The following is a 20460-nucleotide window of genomic DNA, read 5'->3' as shown; positions in this document are numbered from 1 at the left end:
GGGGGTTGGCACATGTGCCAGCACAAGATTCCGGGTTCCAATCATCTTCACCAAATGGACCTTTACTAGGCAAATCAAGAACAGCCCTTTGGCCGTATCTCACAAAATACATTATCCTCAAAGTATTCTGACAATCCCTGAACTCGTTTTTCTTTACAAACTGTACCACTGGGTGACAGGCAATCACATGAATTTTGGCACACCAATCTTTTAGGCTTAAACAATGAATAATATGTGGTCTAAGACATTACTTCGAGGCAGTACTGGACAAAACTTAGCCTGAAAAAAGAAAGCAAAGTCTCTCAACTTGACTATATAACGGTAACACACCACCACCACCACGAGCTACAGAGCGATTTGGGCTATTTCGTATTATTTTTTGACAGACGTATTTGATCTTCGAGTTTCCAAAAATATAGGGGGACCTCAAAACCAAGAAACATACGATCTTTGTTCTCAAAAGACAAGATTTCTAACGTGTATATTGATTGGTCCATGCCCTTTTGTCTCGATACTTTTGAGCCATTTTTGCTTTCATAATTGGACGATAATCGATTACTTTTTTCTGGAAAAAAAACAAAAAATCGAGTTTAAAATCCTAAACGTAGAAAATTTGTCAACTTGAAGGTGAAATCCAGAGGGACGAAACGTCATGGGGTAGCCCTTCCCATAAGGCGGCCCGTAACATCCTATTGAAATCTTTGTAAAAAAAGTTTCTACATTTATAAAAAAAAAATTTATTTTATAAACTTCCCATTTAAAAAAAAAAGAATCTTTGAAAATTAAAAGTACATTGACTTCCTTGCACGATCCTTCGCGTAGCTCGAGTTCATCGGCAAGCTGGTAGCTTATCTTTGTGGGTTGAAGTTTTTCCACCGATCTTCTTAACGGAACTGAAACATCACTTTGGTAAACTCTATATTTATCCATCGTCTTCTTTGTTTTTGAATTTTGGGGAAGAGTAGCTTTCCCAGAAGACCATGGAGTCTTCGGCTTAATTCTCTGTATAACTCAAGTGCATGTATCATATATTTTGGATTAGTTATGGCAATTGATCTGCTTATTCATTAATTTATATTAATTTTTATGCACTCCTAATGATGTTGCGAAGCAACGTTTGAAATATAAGAGCAGGGTTTTTAGTTCAGAACGGATCTATTTTCGATATGATCCTGTCAAGCCGAGTTCAAAGACTCGTTTAGTCGAGCTTGAGCTCAAACCAAGATGAGCTCGAACATGGTCGAATCGATTTGGGCAACTATTGTTTGAAGCTTTTTTACTGGTATTTGATTCAATCGATTGGTTTGTGTCCGTCCCTCACTTTTTAAAGGCAAAGAATGCCGTATGTTTATAAGAAATACCCCTTTCAATTGTAGAGTTACCATTTTAATCCTGTCAATAATCGAACTCGTATTTCATGATTGCACTTTGAGCAGGGGAGTGATCACCATCGACTCAAAGGAGACCGCGATTTCAATCAAGTGACAAAAAGATGCAATCTTCAATAAGCAGCACCAAAGATCATCAAGAAAATGATTGCAGTACCACCATGGCATCAACTCATTTTGCTGTAATGATGGTGCCATTTCCTGGCCATGGACACCTCAACGTGTTCCTTCAACTCTCCTGTATTATATCCCGGTACCAGATACCAGTTTACTACCTCAGTTCGGCGATCCACATCCGTCAAGCCAAAGCTCGTATTAATGGCTTAGACCCATCAGATGTGGCCAATATCCACTTTCACGACATCCCAACACCGCCATTTGTCTCTCCTCCACCGAATCCCAACTCTTCAAACAAATTCCCTTCACAGCTCCAACCAGCATTCGATGCCACGCTGAAACAAAGAGAACCGGTTGGTGACTACATGAAAGAGCTGTCATCAAAATATAAGAGAGTTATCGTTATTCATGATGTCGTCATGGCTTATGTGGTTCAGGATGTTGCTTTGATCTCTAATGCAGAATCCTATGCATTGCACTGTATCTCGGCTTTTTCTCGGGCCACTCTTGTCTGGGAACAAATGGGCGTGCCATTCCCGATAAAATTCCCGAAAGATTTGCCGTCTTTCAAAGACAGGACAACAGAGGAGATAATGTATTTTATGTCTTTCCAGACTGAGCCAATTAAGTTTAGATCCGGAGATATCTACAACACCTGCAGAGTGATGGAAGCCCCTTTTTTGGATCTATTAGCGAAGGAGGAGTTAGTTGGGGATAGAAAAAGTTGGGTAGTGGGACCTATACTTCCTCAGAAAACACCCTCCTCGGCACTCAAGTCAGATACCCAACACAAGTGTTTAAAATGGCTTGATAAGCAGGAGCGAAGTTCCGTTATCTACGTAGCTTTTGGCTCGACAACTACGCTATCGGATGAAGAGATAAAAGAGCTAGCATTGGGATTAGAACAAAGCAAACAAAAGTTCATTTGGGTACTGAGGGATGGCGACAAAGGAAATATCTTTGATGGAGGAGACATTAGACAAGCAGGGCTACCTAAAGGGTTCGAAGAACGGGTGGAAGGGAGGGGAATAGTCTTGAGAGATTGGGCTCCACAACCACAAATCTTGGCCCACTCATCGACTGGTGGGTACTTGAGTCATTGTGGGTGGAATTCGTGTATAGAAAGTATAGCAATGGGGGTGCCTATGGCAGCCTGGCCTATGCATTCAGAACAACCAAGAAACGCTTTGTTGATAACTGAAATATTGAAGATAGGGATTGTTGTGTGGGAGTGGGGTGGTAGGGAGCAGTCTGTGAAAGCAACGACTATTGGGAATGTGATTCAAAGACTAATGTCGTCGGAAGAAGGGGATGAGATGAGACGAAGGGTGCAAGAGTTGGCTGCTGCTGTTGAACAAGCAACCGCGGAAGGCGGTGTTTCTCGACTCGAGTTGGACTCCTTTATTGCTCATATCACCAGACAAGGTGATGTGATGCCATCATAAGGTGTAATTGGCACTAAACAAGGAAACTTTTGGTGACTTTCTTCTTCTCGAAACTAGGAGTATGAAGCTCCATCATGTTCTTGTAATATAAGCATGTCATGCATGTAACTTCTCGTGTGCTTCGCGAAAAATAACTTATATTCAAATAATTATTCATCAGTAAATCTCTGTCTGAAAAATTAATGGATTTCACACACTAAAGAATAATTATATTTTATATTATTAACATGATTTTAAAAATATTAACTAACTTAGCAAGAAAATTTTATTTTGTTTTCTTAAGAATTTATAAAATGTTGATCGTTTATCTTTTTCTACTTATGCAAATTAGGATTACTATTTTTGTAAACAACGTTAAATCTTAATAAATGTTTTTGTTTGAAAATGATTTTATGCTTAATTAACTATAATATAAGTTCACTAGAATATTATAAAATTTTAGTCTTTAGTTTCATGAGTATGTCAACCTTTTATCAGCTCATGCTAATAGAAAATGAAAAACAAAAACATAGTGTAATTTAAAAGTTAATCGAAATATTGAATTTATCATGCTTTTTAATGCAACTAGTAGAATTTGATCATAAAATCATATATAGTTTTTGGGTTTAAGGCATGATCTCGTTTCGAAGACAAATTAAAATGTGAAATTGCGAATTTGATTATCGTTAATTTGATTATTTTCTTAAAAAAATAACTTTGATGCTATTTTGATCATGTCATACATCTAATTTATTTGTTTAATTGAAATTATTTTTTTTATGACGATGAAATCTATTCCGTTATTTTTTATGAATTAACACAATAGCTTGCTAATCATATTCAAAAAAAAAAAAAAATTATCTTTGGAGCTCATGGACTCAAAAAGAGATTATAGGGAACATGACCTGTCCATAATAATGTTTATGCTATATTTAAATATTTTTTTAATATAATTTTTAATTGTATATTTTAATTTCCATGATATTTATACGTGGCTATGAAAAGTCATTTAAATTATAAAATATATTAATTATGCGGACATATTAACATAAAAATACATTTTTTCCAACTCTTGGAGGAGTGAGAAGGCAGACGAATTCTTATTACATTCGAGAGAGATTTCACCAAAACTGACTAATTTTTTTTTTAAGAAAAAATTATGTAATAATTGCGGTCCTCCATCAATAATATTCATTTGTGAAATATACGGAGTAATATTTTATATGAGTATTTAATTGAATATTTGGTATTTATATATATGCGATAAAAATCAAAATCTCATTATTTTCTGTACATTCTCAAGTATAATTTTACGATCCAATGATTATTAACTCTCTTTGTATGTCTATAATACACTTGACAGAGTCAGAAATATAGCTCTATTCGAACTAGAATTTTAAATTTTAGAATATTTTAATATTTTTAAATTGATCTACCTGGACTAATATCATATTAATCCAAAATTATACAAAATTTACATATAATTTTTTTAAAAAAATTTGATGAAGCCCTGATGTCTTACCATGTGACTCCGCCATTGCCACTGCATAATACCTAATACAAAAATATATGCATCATCATCATCAAATATTATATATGTTTCCATAATACTTTATCATAAGAACTAATTAAAGGAGCGTCTATATAATCTTAAATTTCACCTTTGATACCCCCAACATATGAGATCGGCGTTGGCCCCGTGAAAATACAGAAAACTTATGTAATCGTGTAGTTTCTTTTTTTTTTTGTTTGCGATCTAAAATTCTTGATCGGTGAAACTATTTTCAGATGTTATGATCCATAACTGAGTTTGATCGAACCATAACGAAAAACTCATCACATCAATTATCTGCTATACTCACTTATTTCATAAAACTCAAATCAATAGTTCAAAATTTATCAGATATCAATATATCAAATTTGAGACGAAATCACTTGTAATTGCAACGTGTTCTAGGCAGAGAAAGAGTCCACGTGCAAGAAATTTTCGATGGATCCTCGCCGTCAAAATTTGGTAGACCACCTCCTCAAATATATATTTTTATTTTAAAAAATAATAATTGTTACGTAACCCATAGGCTAGCCGACAAATTTGGAACCGGCTCAAATTAACCAAAAAATTAATATATTTAATTTAAGAAACCTAATTTTAATTGAGTAAGTCTCTGATGAAATGGTCTCACGAATCTTTATGTGTGAGATGGATCAATCTTACCGATATTAACAATAAAAAGTTATACTCTTAGCATAAAAAATAATATTTTTTCATGGATGACTCAAATAAGAGATCCGTTTCACAAGATACGACATGTAAAATCGTCTCACACAAATTGTGTCATTTTTATTTTTTGTCCTCTAATAAGAACCCTAGTAAGTGGAATATATAAAATCTTGAAGCATCTTCGGATCTGCCATTTCCAAATGGCTGGGGGACAAAATGACCTCTCAATACACTAACATTATTTTTCATTGACCTTCGTGATCAACAACGTCATTTTAACGTCACTTTCATATTGAATTATTTTATTGTTTAAGTGACAATGAAAGATAATTTATCATATTATATTTTCAATCACTGCTTGAGGTGATTATTTCTATTTGTAAGGTCAACTTTTCTCCATTTAACATAAATTTAGATTGCAAACTTGATGATTAGAATATGTAATTTGTGAAACGATCTTACGAATTTTTATCTGTGAGACGGATCAACTTTACCGATATTCAAAATAAAAAATAATACTCATAGCATAAAAAGTAATATTTATTCATGAATGACCCAAAAAAATATATGTCTCACAAAATACGACACGTGAGACTGTCTCACACAAATTTTTGTCTAATGTGATTATATATACTCGATTCATTCGGTTAACATGTTTCAATTTTTGTGTAGAAAGGATTGTACGATGATTTTTTTTTTTACTAATAATTTGAAATTAATTATAATATTGATTGTGTTGCAATTACTATAAATTTAATTTAAATACTTTTTTCATTTAATAAAAGTTGAATAATAAAAATGATAAAAGGGGGTGATACTAATTTCAAGGGGCCCTCCCATGGAGAAGATCATTATCGAGGAAGCTATGCACGTGTATCATTGATAGAGGCTTGCGGGGGCCTTCATCAATAATTATATTAAAAGAAAAAAAGAAAATTAGCATATTAAATATATGATAAATGTAATTTTATTATTGTATATTATAATATATAATATTGCATCTTTGCCTTTGACTTAGGGTGAACCCTATGAAGTTTAAACCTTGGAATCAAAATAATGAATTATATTATTAACAAAAACTTGTGTGAGACAGTCTCACGGGTCGTATTTTGTAAAACATATATCTTATTTGAGTCATCCATGAAAAATATTATTTTTTATGCTAAGAGTATTACTTTTTATTGTGATTATCGGTAGAGTTGACCCGTGAAACCGTCTCACAAAAGACATACTCAATATTATTATAGTTAGTAAGAGATTTAGTTAATACAATGAACATAAATTAAAATTCGAATATATTAACAAATATTTAATTTAAAATTGATAAATTTATAGGCAATGTAATGAGTGTAATTGAAATGATGATAATGACGAGCACAAACCTCCATAGTTAACCTTTATATATGTATATATAATACTATCAATGTCCTCCAAACACCATTATCACTACTCGATCTGCCACCATTTTTCTTTACATTTTACCCAAAGAAGTGAAATTGAGATCAAATATATTTCCCCATCACCGAAAATCTTGATTCAATTGATCATGCATCTTGGATAATTAATTCCACTACTTCTGCTTATAATTTCTGCATCAATTCCCTGAATTATATTTGTATATTGTGTAGATTCGAAAAATGAGACATGAACGAGTTGTTCCGAGAAACAGAAGCTGCACAAGCACCAGCAAGATTATCCCTGCAATTAGCTACGTAAGATCGACGACGTTCTCCCTCAGCCCTGAAATCTCCGACGAGTTACACCAGCGCCGCCCTCTGGTCACCTCAGATTCCAGAGTCTTCCACAGTTTCAACAGAACTCGCAGTGGTGTCTCCACCTTCCTACGTTCTCTCCTCTCTTTTATCTCATTTCCCTCCATGATGCTTCCCTCATGCAAATGGCTGACGATACCAAGAACCCATCTCTCCACCACCCCGTCTCTGGGGAGGAAAGTCACAGGAACACTATTCGGACATCGCCGAGGACATGTCAGCTTCTCCGTACAGGACGATCCTCGGTCGGAGCCGGTTCTGTTGATCGAATTCGGGGTTTCGACTTCGGCGCTCGTGAAAGAGATGTCCTCCGGGCTGGTGAGGATTGCCTTGGAGTGCGAGAAGGGCTCGCCGCCCTCGCGTGGCGGAAGGAGATCCTCGGTGAGCCTATTTGGCGAGCCCCTGTGGACTATGTACTGCAACGGGAGGAAGTGCGGCCATGCGGTGTCGAGAATGTGCACAGAATCGGACTGGCACGTGCTGAGCACGGTGCAGAGCGTCTCCGTCGGGGCAGGAGTGATCCCGGTGGTTGATGACGGCCGCAAAGGCGGCGCGTGGGAAGGTGAGTTGCTTTACATGAGGGCACGTTTCGAGCGAGTTGTGGGGAGTCGTGACTCGGAAGCTTTTTACATGTTGAATCCCGACGGTAATGGCGGGCCAGAACTCAGTATTTTTTTGCTTAGAATCTGAAAATAAATAAATATATAGTTTTGTTTTGATATTTGTAATATTTTATATGGTGGTTTGTATGATAATTAAAAATATCATTAATTAATTAAGATATTTGAATTATTGAATGAGTTTAGGGACAATGCATGTACTTTGAATTTTATACTTTAATATACGCTTGCATGCTTAGTTATCATGTCACTTTTATTGAATCATTAACAATTAGGTAAAAAGTTGTGTGAGACGATCTCACATGTCGTATTTTGTGAGACGAATATCTTATTTTAGTCATCTATGAAAAAATATTATTTTTTACGTTAAAAGTATTACTTTTTATTGTGAATATCGGTAGGGTTGATACGTCTCACATGTAAAGATTTGTGAGACCGTCTCACAATAGACATACTCTAACAATTATTGAAGAGTTCTACACTCGATAATTTTTGTGAGGCCCATTTATTCTACTGCTTGATAATTAATTGTCATTAGAGTAAACCAGTCTCACAATTTTAATCCATTCTTTAATTTCTCTGACCACATTTTGTAATATTTTTACACACATCTATATCGAAATATATATTCTAGCTTTTTACATATGAAACGAAAACGACAATATCAAAATTTTAAGTCAAATTTTGAATTCTTCGTGCCTAATATTCATAGTCTAGTTAAATAGCAACTAATAAAAAAAATTCAATTTGTTGTAGGGATGTGTCACGAGGTTTCTGTAGCATGAACTTTGAATTTGAAAAAATTGACAAAAAGACAAAGTGAAGAGATAAGAATGACCATAATTAAAATGTTAATATTTGGAAGGAACTGTCCCATGAACAGCTGCGACGACTTAAAATGTCATTATGTCATCGACAAAATACTAAAATTAAAACTTACTTTTTAAATATTTTGAGTAGATATTTTGTGAGACTGTCTCACGAATCTTTATCTGTGAGACGAGTCAATATTATCAATATTCACAATAAAAAGTAATACTCTTAGCATAAAAAGTAATATTTTTTCATGAATGACCCAAATAAGAGATCCGTCTCACAAAATACGACCCGTGAGACCGTCTCACACAAGTTTTTACCTCATATATATATATATATGGGAAAGTTGGTGAAAAATCCCCAATCAAAATATTTTTTTGGGTTCACTCCCTACTCACAAAATTGTGGTACTATGTCATACAAAATGTGGTATACTTCATGTGGAAATGTGGTACACTTCATGTGAAAATATGGTACTAAAAAAGTACCCAGGGATTGAACACAAAAAAAACGACGACTGGGGAATGAAGGCCAATTTCCCGTATATATATACACACACATGTGTATATATATTAAATGTAACTTGATGACATATTTAATTTCGACTTATTAGGTATAGATTCATCGCTTAGTTTTAACATGGGATTAGGTTTACATCTATCGTCACGCATGGTCACTAGCATGCGTTGAGTGGGAATATATATATATATATATATATATATATATATATATATATATTTCCCAAAATATTAAACTATAAGGAAACTTATCATTGGAGAGATCGAACTAAGAAAGCTTGCTTTTACGTTGTTACCTAACATATGACTTATTATAATTCCGTGTCAATTTTAAAACGAGGTCTTGATTTGATAATCAAACCATTTTCGTCTAACAAAAAAAATCTGATTACCGAGATTGCAATAAGAATGTATTTGCTAGTGTTTATAATATTACAAAAAATAGTTATAAAATTTATTAAATCTTAAACTTTCAAATATATATAGCACTTCTAATTTTTTCTTTTTCTCTCTAAAAAAAAAATAATTTGGCGTCTTTAATTCATAACTCTTATCACATGAATAGACATACATAGTAAATAATTATACTTGATTTTTTCATGTCATTTCAATATCCACTATATACGAAAATAATGGACTTGGATATTCAATATAATTTTTTATTTATAGAGAGAAATTTTTTTTAATTTTTTTCCCATAAAATTACTTATGTAATTGAAAAAAAGCCATCCAAGCATGATAAAAAAAATTCCTTTTTTTGATTGGGCTATATTATTTTTGTGGGTAGAACTTTAAATATTGGAGTATACTATCACAAATATATTCAACAAGGCTATCGAGTGTAGCCAATACTTGAAAAAGGAGCCTTGGTAGTTGCTATATAGTTGGAATGGAGAAGAGGATACCTATTCTAGCCAATTCGAAATTAGTTTATGGAATCTACTAAATCAAACACTTCTATTATTATTATTATTATTTAAACAAAAACTTATGTGAGACGATCTCATGGGTCGTATTTTGTGAGACATATCTTTTATTTGAATCATCAATGAAAAAATATTACTTTTTATGCTACGAGTATTACTTTTCATTGTGAATATCATCAGTAGGATTGATCCGTCTCACAGATAAAAATTCGTGAGACCGTCTCACAAGAGACTTACTCTATTTTTTAAGTCTGTATAACTATTTTATTTCTAACTTAAACTGTACAGGCATAGATATCATTTGTGTCATTGATTTACTACACAGATGAAGTATAAGATATATTTTTCTTCGTCAATCATCGTTACATGTGAAGTAACATGTAACCATTCGCGTTAATTTACGAAATCGATGAAGTAAAATATGTTTATTTACTTCGGAATCGGTCCAATTTTGAATCGTTTTGCCTGCTTGGACCGGTTAAAGTCTTTGCTTATTTATGAGCTACTACTTCATTTTAAGACGAAGTTAAAAAATATCATTTTATTTCACATATTCTACTTTAATATTTATCTGTTTATTTGTTCGTTTAATATCTGAAGTATATATGTGAATTTCTACTGGTGACCAATTAAAATAGAAATGGATTTTTTTTAGATAATAATAAAAATAAAATAATAGTGAGCCAAATTAAAATTTCTATGATCTATATATATGGTATGGGAGTAGTAGTGGGTGACAGGTCATGAGTCATTACGTTTTTTGGACACACTATGTTAGCACATAGATAAACCTAACAATTTTGAAATCATATCTTCGAGTAAATTAAGAAACACAACGATCTTGGATCCATACATGCTATCAAACTTTGAAAAAAAATCTCATATTTTCTATTTATCACGTTAATTTAAAGAAGTAAAAGACGTCACGTTAATTTTGGTCATTTGCCGATCGATTGATGATTTTCATTCACTAATTTGTACTTATTTTTTAATTTTAGTCATTTTTTATGGAGTGTCGACGTGATATCTGACATATAAGCAATGTATAATGTTACGCCAACAATTTTATAATGCGACATCCTTAATTTCAGTGTCATGTCATCATTTTTCGACATTATTTTAATATTATATTGAGAATCGATTAGAACTAAAAACAAAATACATATTAATATATTAAATATGTGATTTGTCACAAAATAATAATAAAATCTTGCAAAAGAAAATATTATTTTCACTAATTTTTTAAAATTGTGTGTGTATGTGTACTTTGACTAGGTATGCATGGTGTGAGATTTAATATAACATAAATTCCAGTACTACACAGAGCATGCAGTAACATAATCATTATATTATATGGTTAGACGTGCTTGATTCTTAAAATTTAATGTGGACAAATAAATATTTGGCTGATAATAAATCACGTCAGGCATGACGTATCCCAACATGCTAGTATCCATTGGTATGCTTTACATCTATATATAATATAATTTTTTGTATAGTATTTTTATCTAAAAATTTTAGAGCTTATATTAAAATTTAAAACTATATAAATTGTTTTCTATTAGATGTTTTATAAAAATTTAGAGCTTTAATTAAAATTTAAAACTATATAATGTTATATATAGTTGAAATTTGGATATGATGATGATAATAGAAATTTTCTTCAATTACCGTTATGTTTGATTTTCTTCAATCACAAAATATTTTTCCGCGTGATATAATTTATGTAGAAAATTTATAATTTATTTATAAATTTACAAATTAAATTTCTAATTTTTTCAACAAGTGTTCTTATGTATAAAAAATTGACTATATATAAGTTGCGTGCGGAAGGATATATATATATATATATATATATATAGTAATAGTTTTTAAAGACCCGAACTTTTAATTAATAGAAATTAATTGATACATAAACTTTTATCAAGGGATAAATGGGTACATCCATGTCTAGGGATAGAAAAAAATACTGAATTTTCTGTATATCGAGATTACCATATCGAAAAAATGCCGAATTTACTGAATGTTCGATATACCGAAGATTTCGGTATGGTACGGTAATAATACCGAATTTTTCGGTACGGTAACAAGTATTTTTGGTGGCATTTTCATTTTAAGTGTAGAATGATGTAATGTCGTCATCCTTTTATTTAGATTGTGGAAATATATAAATAATATTTGATGTTTGAGATTTCGAAACATTTCACAATTTTAACTTCGATGAATATCATATTAAGTCTTGCATTTCAATTTCTTTACAAATTTTAAAAATTAATTCTGATTATCATATCCAAATTCAAAAAATTGTTTCAATTTTTTTGTCTAAACAAATCAATTTATAAAGCCCAATTAGACGTGTCATATTAGTTAGATTCAATAATCACGCCTAATACCTCCCTAATGACAAATATGTTATAAGAAAAGGTCAAATTGAAATATCCAATTGCGTTGACTAGTTGTCATTCTAGTACACTAATAATATCAAACAAAATATCGTTCCCTGTCGGGTCTTTCTAACTCTTCGACGTTACTTTTCTAAGCAGGGGCGGCTTTTCTATGCAGGGGCGGCATGAGAATAATGATACGTGATGATGTCCGGCTAAATTGAGTGTGAGGTTGAAAGGTTTTCCGACTTAATTATTCTGACGTTCAACTCAGTCGGGTATCAACACAAATGAAAGTGTTATATATAGAACATATAGTAGGTGCTTGTGAAAATGTTTTATGTATATCCTAAATAATCGAGCAAACATGAGTATTTGTAGGAGAAAAATAATGATGAATTTGTCTTCAGTGTCTCGCTACTCTTCATGATCAAACCGCTGCTCATGCCCTGCCCACCTGACACTGACACTACTGACAACTCATACTGTCTCCGATCTTATTATATCGTCTCTACGTGCTCTGATTGACATAATAATTATTTCGAAGCATGGTGATCCATACCTATGGACCCAGAATCGATGTTTATCTCGAGATACTTGGACAATGGTCATGATGTGAGGACATAGACAGAGTCCTTAATCCATTATCCTATTCTTTTTATACCGTGAAGGCTAAGATGAGAGCCTTGTATTTTTAAGTACTTGCTGGTCTAATCAGTTTCTCTAGTTATTGCATATCCAAGAATGATTTATATAATAATACGTTCTTCGATCGGGCTTATTCTTTCCCTGGCCTCCCTAGGCTTCCCGATTTTTCCTATTCTGCCCGAATCCAAAAGTGACCTCTTTCCGGAGTATCACCAATATGCTTTCAATTATTTGATTTGAAAGTGAAAGGATTTGGACACTCTCTGGAAGGGCTTACTCGAGTCCCACTTTGGATATCAGGATATGGACTTGAATAGTGAGAAAAGGATTGGACATAGGGCTCACAATGGATACAGGTACAACAGGTTGCTCAGCCAGATCTCGACCAGTTTGGGTGAGGTTTGAAGAATATCAAACGTGTATTCAATTTCTATAACCGGACTAATATGAGTCAGGTTACCAGTTTGATAATAGACGACTCGGACCTATTTAGATTTTTATACATTTATATTATTTATTTGATCAATTTCCTCTCTTTCTTCAATCCAACCAATATGTCGTGGGATTTATACAGAGACAAAAACTTGTGTGAGAAGGTCTCACTGATCGTATTTTGTGAGACGAATCTCTTATTTGAGTCATTCTTGAAAGAGTATTACTTTTTATGCTAAGAGCATTACTTTTTATTATGAATATCGGTAGGGTTGACCCGTCTCGCAGATAAAGATTCGTGAGACCGTCTCACAAAAGACATACTCCTATACAAATTATTGCTTTCATAGAATTATCACTTTTGATATTTGGTTGAAAATGTGTAATACTTTATTTGTATATTTTTTATTTTTAATTTTTGTTATAATTATACAAGTTAAAATAAAAAAAATATCATGAACATAATTTTCTCACGTTTCTAATATATTTTACAGGTAAACCAGTTAAGCTTAAGTATGGATCAATGCGGGTATAGATTTTTAGGTCCTTCAAAATTATAATAGGCCAGGTCTCGAGTCTTGACGGACAACGAAAACCCGATTTATTGACATCCTTAATCGAACATAGTCAAGAAAGTAACTGATCATCTAAAAGAATCATATAATTTTCATAAAGTAGGAAATTTAGCCATAAAATAAATTAAATCCCCTTCTCTCTATTCATCTCCTAAATTTTATAGATCCGCCCGAATACATACGGACCATAGTCTGCGTGATGCATCATTTGGATATATACAAGTAGAATCCTATAAAACCAATACGATTGGCAATTCATGTTTGTTTGCTGCTGATCAATGCATGAGTGGGAAGAGGAAGATCAAAACGTTTTTTCTCCAAGGTCGAATAACCTGATTTTCCCTTCAAGGATTCTGTCACAGAAAAGAAAACCAAATGAGTTCGGAAAAATCAGATGTGCGACGAAGAGTACGGAACACTTGAGGAATTCTTGAATCAGACAGAGAGTCTTCAGTTCTAGTATCCAACAATCAATACATTTATAGAAGAAAAATCATAATTTCGTACTCGTGCACACCTATTCGTTCTCTTATGACTGCAGCATTTTTTATTCCAGCGTTCCTTTGTGCAAAATATAGTATGTTGTCGTATATTTGAGCTGAAGGCTGAACTCCAGCATCCTCCATCCATTGCATTACCTTGTATCGCAACATAGTTCAAAACGTGACGAACATTGAGCTTAGAGTTAGTGAATTTCGGTCAATCTCACAAAATGCCAATCATAATATCATGTAATAAATAGAAGGGCATATTTGTTTCATGCGTTTTAAGATATCTATAACAAAACACTAGAGCAGTCAGTTCAAATTCATCTTCTGAAGGAAATGCCGAGAAATTTCACCTCAATATATTTCCTCCAGTTCCCAGCAGCTAGAAGATTCTGCAACAAAACTTCGTAGGTAGTTGCTTCAACTTCTGCCCCAGATGCCACAATCTTCAGAAATATCTTCATAAACGATTACAAGGGAGATATAAGTTACACGTACCTTGAATCTAACCAGAAACCTTAAAGGACCAATAAGATTATTCAGATAAGTGGCTGAGGAACTATTGAAAAGCATCCAGTTCATGCCTTTCCATAAATAATAACAATGTAAAAGAGCAGGAAGAGCTTCATTTAAATTAACCTTAATCATCGTATCAATATTTCCAACTTTTCCTAGAGAATGAAGAAGCCGGTTCAAAGTCCCAACTGAGATAAGAGGAAGTGTAGTCTCCATCATTCCGATGACATCAGTTAATCTCTTCCAATCTCGCAAGCTTCAATCAATATATAACTGTAAGTTTCTTAACTGAATGAACATCAAAATATGACCATAACCAAGACAAAAAAGATATTCTATTTAGGTGCATGAAAATAGGCAGTAAGAAGAAGAAACAAAATATTTGCGAAAATCCTGCAAAGATGGGGAGATGGAAATTGCAATATGTTTGGTAGGATTCACTTTACAGCAAAAAAAAAAATTTAATGAAATTGGAGGCGAGAGTGGGGGAGGGAGCTATGTGTGGTGATTCCATGGATTGCAAGTGGGGGACAAATCTTGGATTTTTTTGACAAAAAGATACACAATTTTTTAAAATTGTTTTGGGGTAATACACTGGATTTGTACCTACTTTTAACATTTAAACAAGCAAGACATACATGCTACATGATGAAACCATTTCAAAGAAAACAGCATCAGTAAATGGAATCTTCTGGTCTCTCATAAATTCAGCTACAAGCAGGACTTTTCCTGGTTGAGATCCTTTATTGAAACTTCTCATGAGAGCAGCACAAGCCACTGAATCTGGCTGAACATCATTCAATTCCATTTCTTGAAATATTGCCAACGCTTTCTCCCAGCATTCTGCACAATATACGGGAAAATTCAGTTTGCTCTCTGGAAGCAAATTCTCACAACTGATGCACAAAAACATAACTCACCCCCAACACTATAAGCATGTAACATTGTTGTATAAGTAATGACGTCGGGTTGGAATCCAGCCCCTTTCATCATGTTGAATATTGATTCTGCCTCAGCGAGTTGACCCTGGGAGACAGATACAAACACAAAGTATACAGAAAGGAGACTACCGCAAATACCAGTGGTAGAATGAGTTCAGGAGATGCGTCGAAATACTTGCCTGTTTGCTATATGCACAAATTGCAGAAGAATATAATTCCTTTGACCAAGGAATATTCAGTTCTCTCAATTGAGAAATCATTTCAAGTGCCTCATTGAACTTAGACATCTCGCATGAGCAACTTATTAAAATATTATAAGTAACAGAATCAGGTCTTATTTTGTTTTCCCTCATGCACCTATATATACATAAAGCTTCATCATATTCACCAACATTCATATAACTTCCAATAGCGGCGTTGTATGCTATTGTGTTCAGTACTATGCCTCGCATCTTTGCAGCTTTAAGTATAGAATCAATTTTTGACTTTTGACAGCAGCGACCACATGCCGCCAACAAGGTACTGATTGAAACAACATTTGGCTGCAGACCACTTTGCTCCATTTCACGTAGCAGTTCCACAGCTTCCGCTAGAAATCCATTTGATCCATAGGCATCAATTAGAGCATTGTAAGTCACCAGATTTGGTGAGACATTGTCTCTTCTCATTTTGTAAAATATTTTCCAGGCCTTCTTGGGTTGTCGTGATCTTCCATAGGCATTGATTAAAGAAGTATAAGATACAACATCAGGACGGATACCATTCCTTTTCATTTCGTCAAAAAGTGATGAGACAGGCTCGCTCAGCCCAAGTGAGGCATACGCACCAAGCAATGCATTGTATGAAATAACATTAGGCTTCATACCTTCTGCAACTAATGCGTCAAAAACTGCACGACAATTGTCAATTTGTCCACAGACAGAATACATATGCATGATGCTAGTATAGGTCACAATATCAGGGTGACATTCTGCTCTTTTTTCTCTCATTGAATTGAAAATTTCGATAGCTTCCTTGTATTTTCCAAGCTTAACCAAGCAATATATCACAATATTGAGGGTTGTAGTGTCTGACCGAACATTTGTACTCTTCATAAGCTCAAAATATGATAGGGCTTTTGAATACTGCGTTCCAGTTTTGTATGCAGATAAAATGATATTGTGAGTCACCAGATCAGGACCAACTCCATTGTCCGTCATTTTTTTGCTAATTTTCAAAGCTTCTCTCCAATTACCACTTGATCCACAAGCATTAATCAAGTTGTTATATGTTGATCTACTTGGTGGAATCTGCAAATTAAAGTCCACGTCAAAAGAGCTTCCGTTAGGAAATACAATCTACACAAGAACGGTGGAAGCACACAGGAACATGTGTTCAAAATATATGCAGCCAAATATATTATAGTTACAAAATGCATCTTTTCTTCACATACATACTGCCATTTATTTCAGTTTCCATTTTATGAGCTCATAAATGCTTGAGGTATGGCCGAACTAAATGCCATTAGAAATAGTTATTCCTATTGCTCATACAACTTGGCCACACACCAACAGAGAGGACAAGGGTGGAGAAGTAAGGGTTGATGAGAAAAGGAAAAGGAAAAGGAGAAAACAAAGAGATATAGATAAAGTAGACTAGGTCATACCAAATACGAAAGTGGATTTGGTAAACATCTTTAAAAACAAAGTATCTGATTATTTTTATGATACCCTAGGTGGGAGTTGCTGAGTACTGAACCCAATGGCTCTCCATCCAGGTACCAAAAGTGTCGGAAACGCAATGAGATAGAAAGCTGACATGGCATAAAATAACATCAGGCATCCTCATATACAATGATAGGAGGAATGCTAAAAGATCTACATAACTCTGCAAGGTTAACAAAAAGAAGAAAGCTCACATCAGACCCATAAATACCGACTAGGAAGGAAAATATATGTACACACAGATGCACGAAGCATGTCTTCCATTATGTTTACTCCCCAGCGCCATTGACCTGCTCTCCCATGCGCATTGATCAAAGCATTGTAGGTTTCGACATCAGGATGGCACCTAGCAGAATAGGAAACAAAGAGAGTGACCAAGAGTAAAGAAAGAGAGGAGCTGGACTGACTATTGGCAAATGGGAGAAGGAATCTCCGGGAGAAAACCTAATCCATTTTGGTGCTTTATTTCGGTTATATGAGCTGTATATGGAGCTTTTTCCCTTCAATGGAACCATGAAAATCATAAGGGAAAAATTCCTTATGTAAAATCATAAGAACCCCCATATCAAATAATTCGATTTTTGAAAATAAGATTTACAAGCAACCTGAAGTACTGGATTGAAGCTTGAAACCAAATGGATGTAGCAAATAGACCTCATGTTTAATTGCCAGGAAACAAAAGTATTTATTAATTTAATCAGCTCAGTTGGTCGTTTACTATTTAAAAGCACGAGCAAAAAAAAATTAGATCAGTTAATAACATCTTTGAACTTTGCTCGTTTAGTTATCAGAAAGAAGGGAAAGAATAGGGGAAAGAAGGCAATCAATCACCACGCAATAACAATGTAATTGTGGCAGATGACAACCGTACCTCCACTTTTGCATCTCAAAAAATAAGCCACGTGCCTGGTCAATGCGATTATGTCTGGCGTGCAACCTGATCAACATATTGTAGATATCATTTCGGGCACAATAGTTTTTCTGATTCTTCATCCAATTGAAAACCTGAATAGCATGTTCGATCGAACCCGTTTGTATTATTTCCTGCACAGCAGTACAGAAATTTGTTTAAAGTTCTGTTCACAAAAATAAAAGAATAATGAAATAATTTCATGGTATATAAACAAAATTTTTTGCTGATGTCAACAGTACATCTGTTTAAAATAAAAGTTGGCAAACAAAATTTCCATTTCAACCAGATTGTAACAACACTTAACACAAATATTGAGCACTTTTAAGAACCTACCAAACCATGTCAAGCTAAAAATTCTACTCTAGAAATGGCTGGCGCATAAGACATACTAACAAAAGTTACAAGGCATGCAGCGTGGATAGTATGAATTCTCACCGCTAACATCAGCATCTTACAACCCACAACCCAGGCTCCCCTTAATTACAATACACATCCAAAATTTAAAGGACATTCTGTCAGAAAATCAGCTGTTTAACCATTTCATTAAGGGAAATCAAATTCGTGGCAAAAAAGGAACAAATATCTCTTCTTCCTCCTCTCAGAGTACAATGGTGTGATTTGCATTAAAACATCTACCCAAAACTTCCCATCGACACATTCCTCAGTACTTTCCTCCCATCAACATATCAAAATTTCCACATAATACACATATTAAATCTGTAATACAGACAATAAGTCAAGACTAAGCGGTCTCTAGTAAAAATTGTACTATTTGCTACTATATGATTCAACAACAAAAGGGTCATCAAATTTTGGATAACTTTTTTTCAAAATGGAATGCCCGGCACATAAAAATATTCCCTTCCATGGAAAAAGAGAAACCACCCTCATAAGAACCGGGAAATTCTTTCGCGCGAACCGCCCAGCCCACTGGTTCAGCACTCCCTCGACGTCCTCCCAGTGTTTGAGCTTAGTTATCCTCTCCACAACTTCAGATAAGGTCCAGTCTTTCTGAAACCGGTCACCGTCGACCCGTAAACGCTGTCTTTTGGGCAAGTCCAATTTCCGGAGCCCCGGAATCCGAGTGTAAATTTTGTGGGTCCCGGCGTCATAGTCCACCTGGGCATGCTTCTTCTCCTTAAACGGGTCGGGTTTGGAGCAGTGAATGGACTTGTTGAGGTTGCCATTAGCGGGTAAGAAGAGCGTGTTGTTTAGGGTGGCCATGGGGTTCTTCTGCAGTGGAGTAAAGCCAGCAAGGGGATGACGATATAACCTTAAAACACCAGTAATTGACGTTTTGGCTACGCAGTTGAATCTGAATAGTGAATTTGTGGTCTGGTGTGATCGTGACATGTATCACGAATAAAAAAATTCGTAATTTTATTAAATATGTCTTCTTTTGTAAACATCAAAATCATAAATACATAGAACGTGAAATTTACAAATAATAATCAAATTATCTGAAAGTTTTGTAATCTGATTCATTTTTCCAAAATCAGATCTTGAGTTCACCAAATCATCGTAACTTCATTTTTCTATTCAATATAATAATCAAATTATTAATATTTAAAAAAACAAAAAAAAAAAAACAAAAAAACTCCAATAGTCTAATAATAATTACACTCAATTAGGCAACTGCCACATACGATTATATTAATGAGTATGTCTCTTATGAGATGGTTTCACGAATCTTTATCTGTGAGACAGGTCAACCCTATCAATATTCACAATAAAAAGTAATATTATTAATATAAAAATAATACTTTTTAATGGATAACTCAAATAAGATATCCGTCTAACAAAATACAATCCGTGAGACCGTCTCACATAAATTTTTGCATATATTAATACGATTCAGGAAGAGAACGCGCGTTACAATTACCGAAATCTTTCTTATTGCTATACAATCCTTTCCTTTTTAACAAAAAACCAAAAGATGAAAAGACTACAAAATTCTTGATGTAGAAACCGAAGACTGAACAACAATTTTGAAAAGTTGTATTTTGTAAATAAATAATCATCAAAAAACAATAGATGTACAACAATTTTACAAACGCG

General features: G+C 34.0%; 3 protein-coding genes across 3 annotated transcripts; 2 read left to right on the top strand and 1 right to left on the bottom strand.

Moving 5' to 3' along the window:
- The first annotated feature begins 750 nt into the window (after positions 1 to 750).
- LOC142505574 (zeatin O-xylosyltransferase-like) lies at positions 751 to 3114 on the top strand. The gene is made up of 2 exons (XM_075618612.1): positions 751 to 909; positions 1437 to 3114. Exon 2 carries the CDS (start codon positions 1493 to 1495, stop codon positions 2948 to 2950), a length of 1458 nt encoding a protein of 485 aa, XP_075474727.1. The 5' UTR covers positions 751 to 909; positions 1437 to 1492; the 3' UTR covers positions 2951 to 3114.
- Positions 3115 to 6578: 3464 nt separating this feature from the next.
- On the top strand, positions 6579 to 7762 carry LOC142505335 (protein MIZU-KUSSEI 1). Its single transcript, XM_075618276.1, has one exon. The coding sequence runs from the start codon at positions 6788 to 6790 to the stop codon at positions 7610 to 7612; it is 825 nt and encodes a 274-aa protein (XP_075474391.1). The 5' UTR covers positions 6579 to 6787; the 3' UTR covers positions 7613 to 7762.
- A 6136-nt stretch (positions 7763 to 13898) lies between these two features.
- Positions 13899 to 19736, bottom strand: LOC142505099 (pentatricopeptide repeat-containing protein At2g41720). Its single transcript, XM_075617928.1, has 10 exons — positions 19288 to 19736; positions 18361 to 18533; positions 17730 to 17835; positions 15966 to 17075; positions 15766 to 15871; positions 15484 to 15688; positions 14969 to 15101; positions 14683 to 14787; positions 14359 to 14479; positions 13899 to 14194 (listed from the first exon to the last, which is right to left on the bottom strand). Exons 1-10 carry the CDS (start codon positions 19624 to 19626, stop codon positions 14097 to 14099), a joined length of 2496 nt encoding a protein of 831 aa, XP_075474043.1. The 5' UTR covers positions 19627 to 19736; the 3' UTR covers positions 13899 to 14096.
- Positions 19737 to 20460: the final 724 nt, after the last annotated feature.

The sequence above is a fragment of the Primulina tabacum genome, chromosome 10, assembly GCF_025594145.1.
Source record: "Primulina tabacum isolate GXHZ01 chromosome 10, ASM2559414v2, whole genome shotgun sequence".
In the NCBI taxonomy this organism is placed as follows: Eukaryota; Viridiplantae; Streptophyta; class Magnoliopsida; order Lamiales; family Gesneriaceae; genus Primulina; species Primulina tabacum.
Note: the sequence above shows the minus strand (reverse complement) of the source record. Positions and strands in the feature narration are given on the sequence as shown.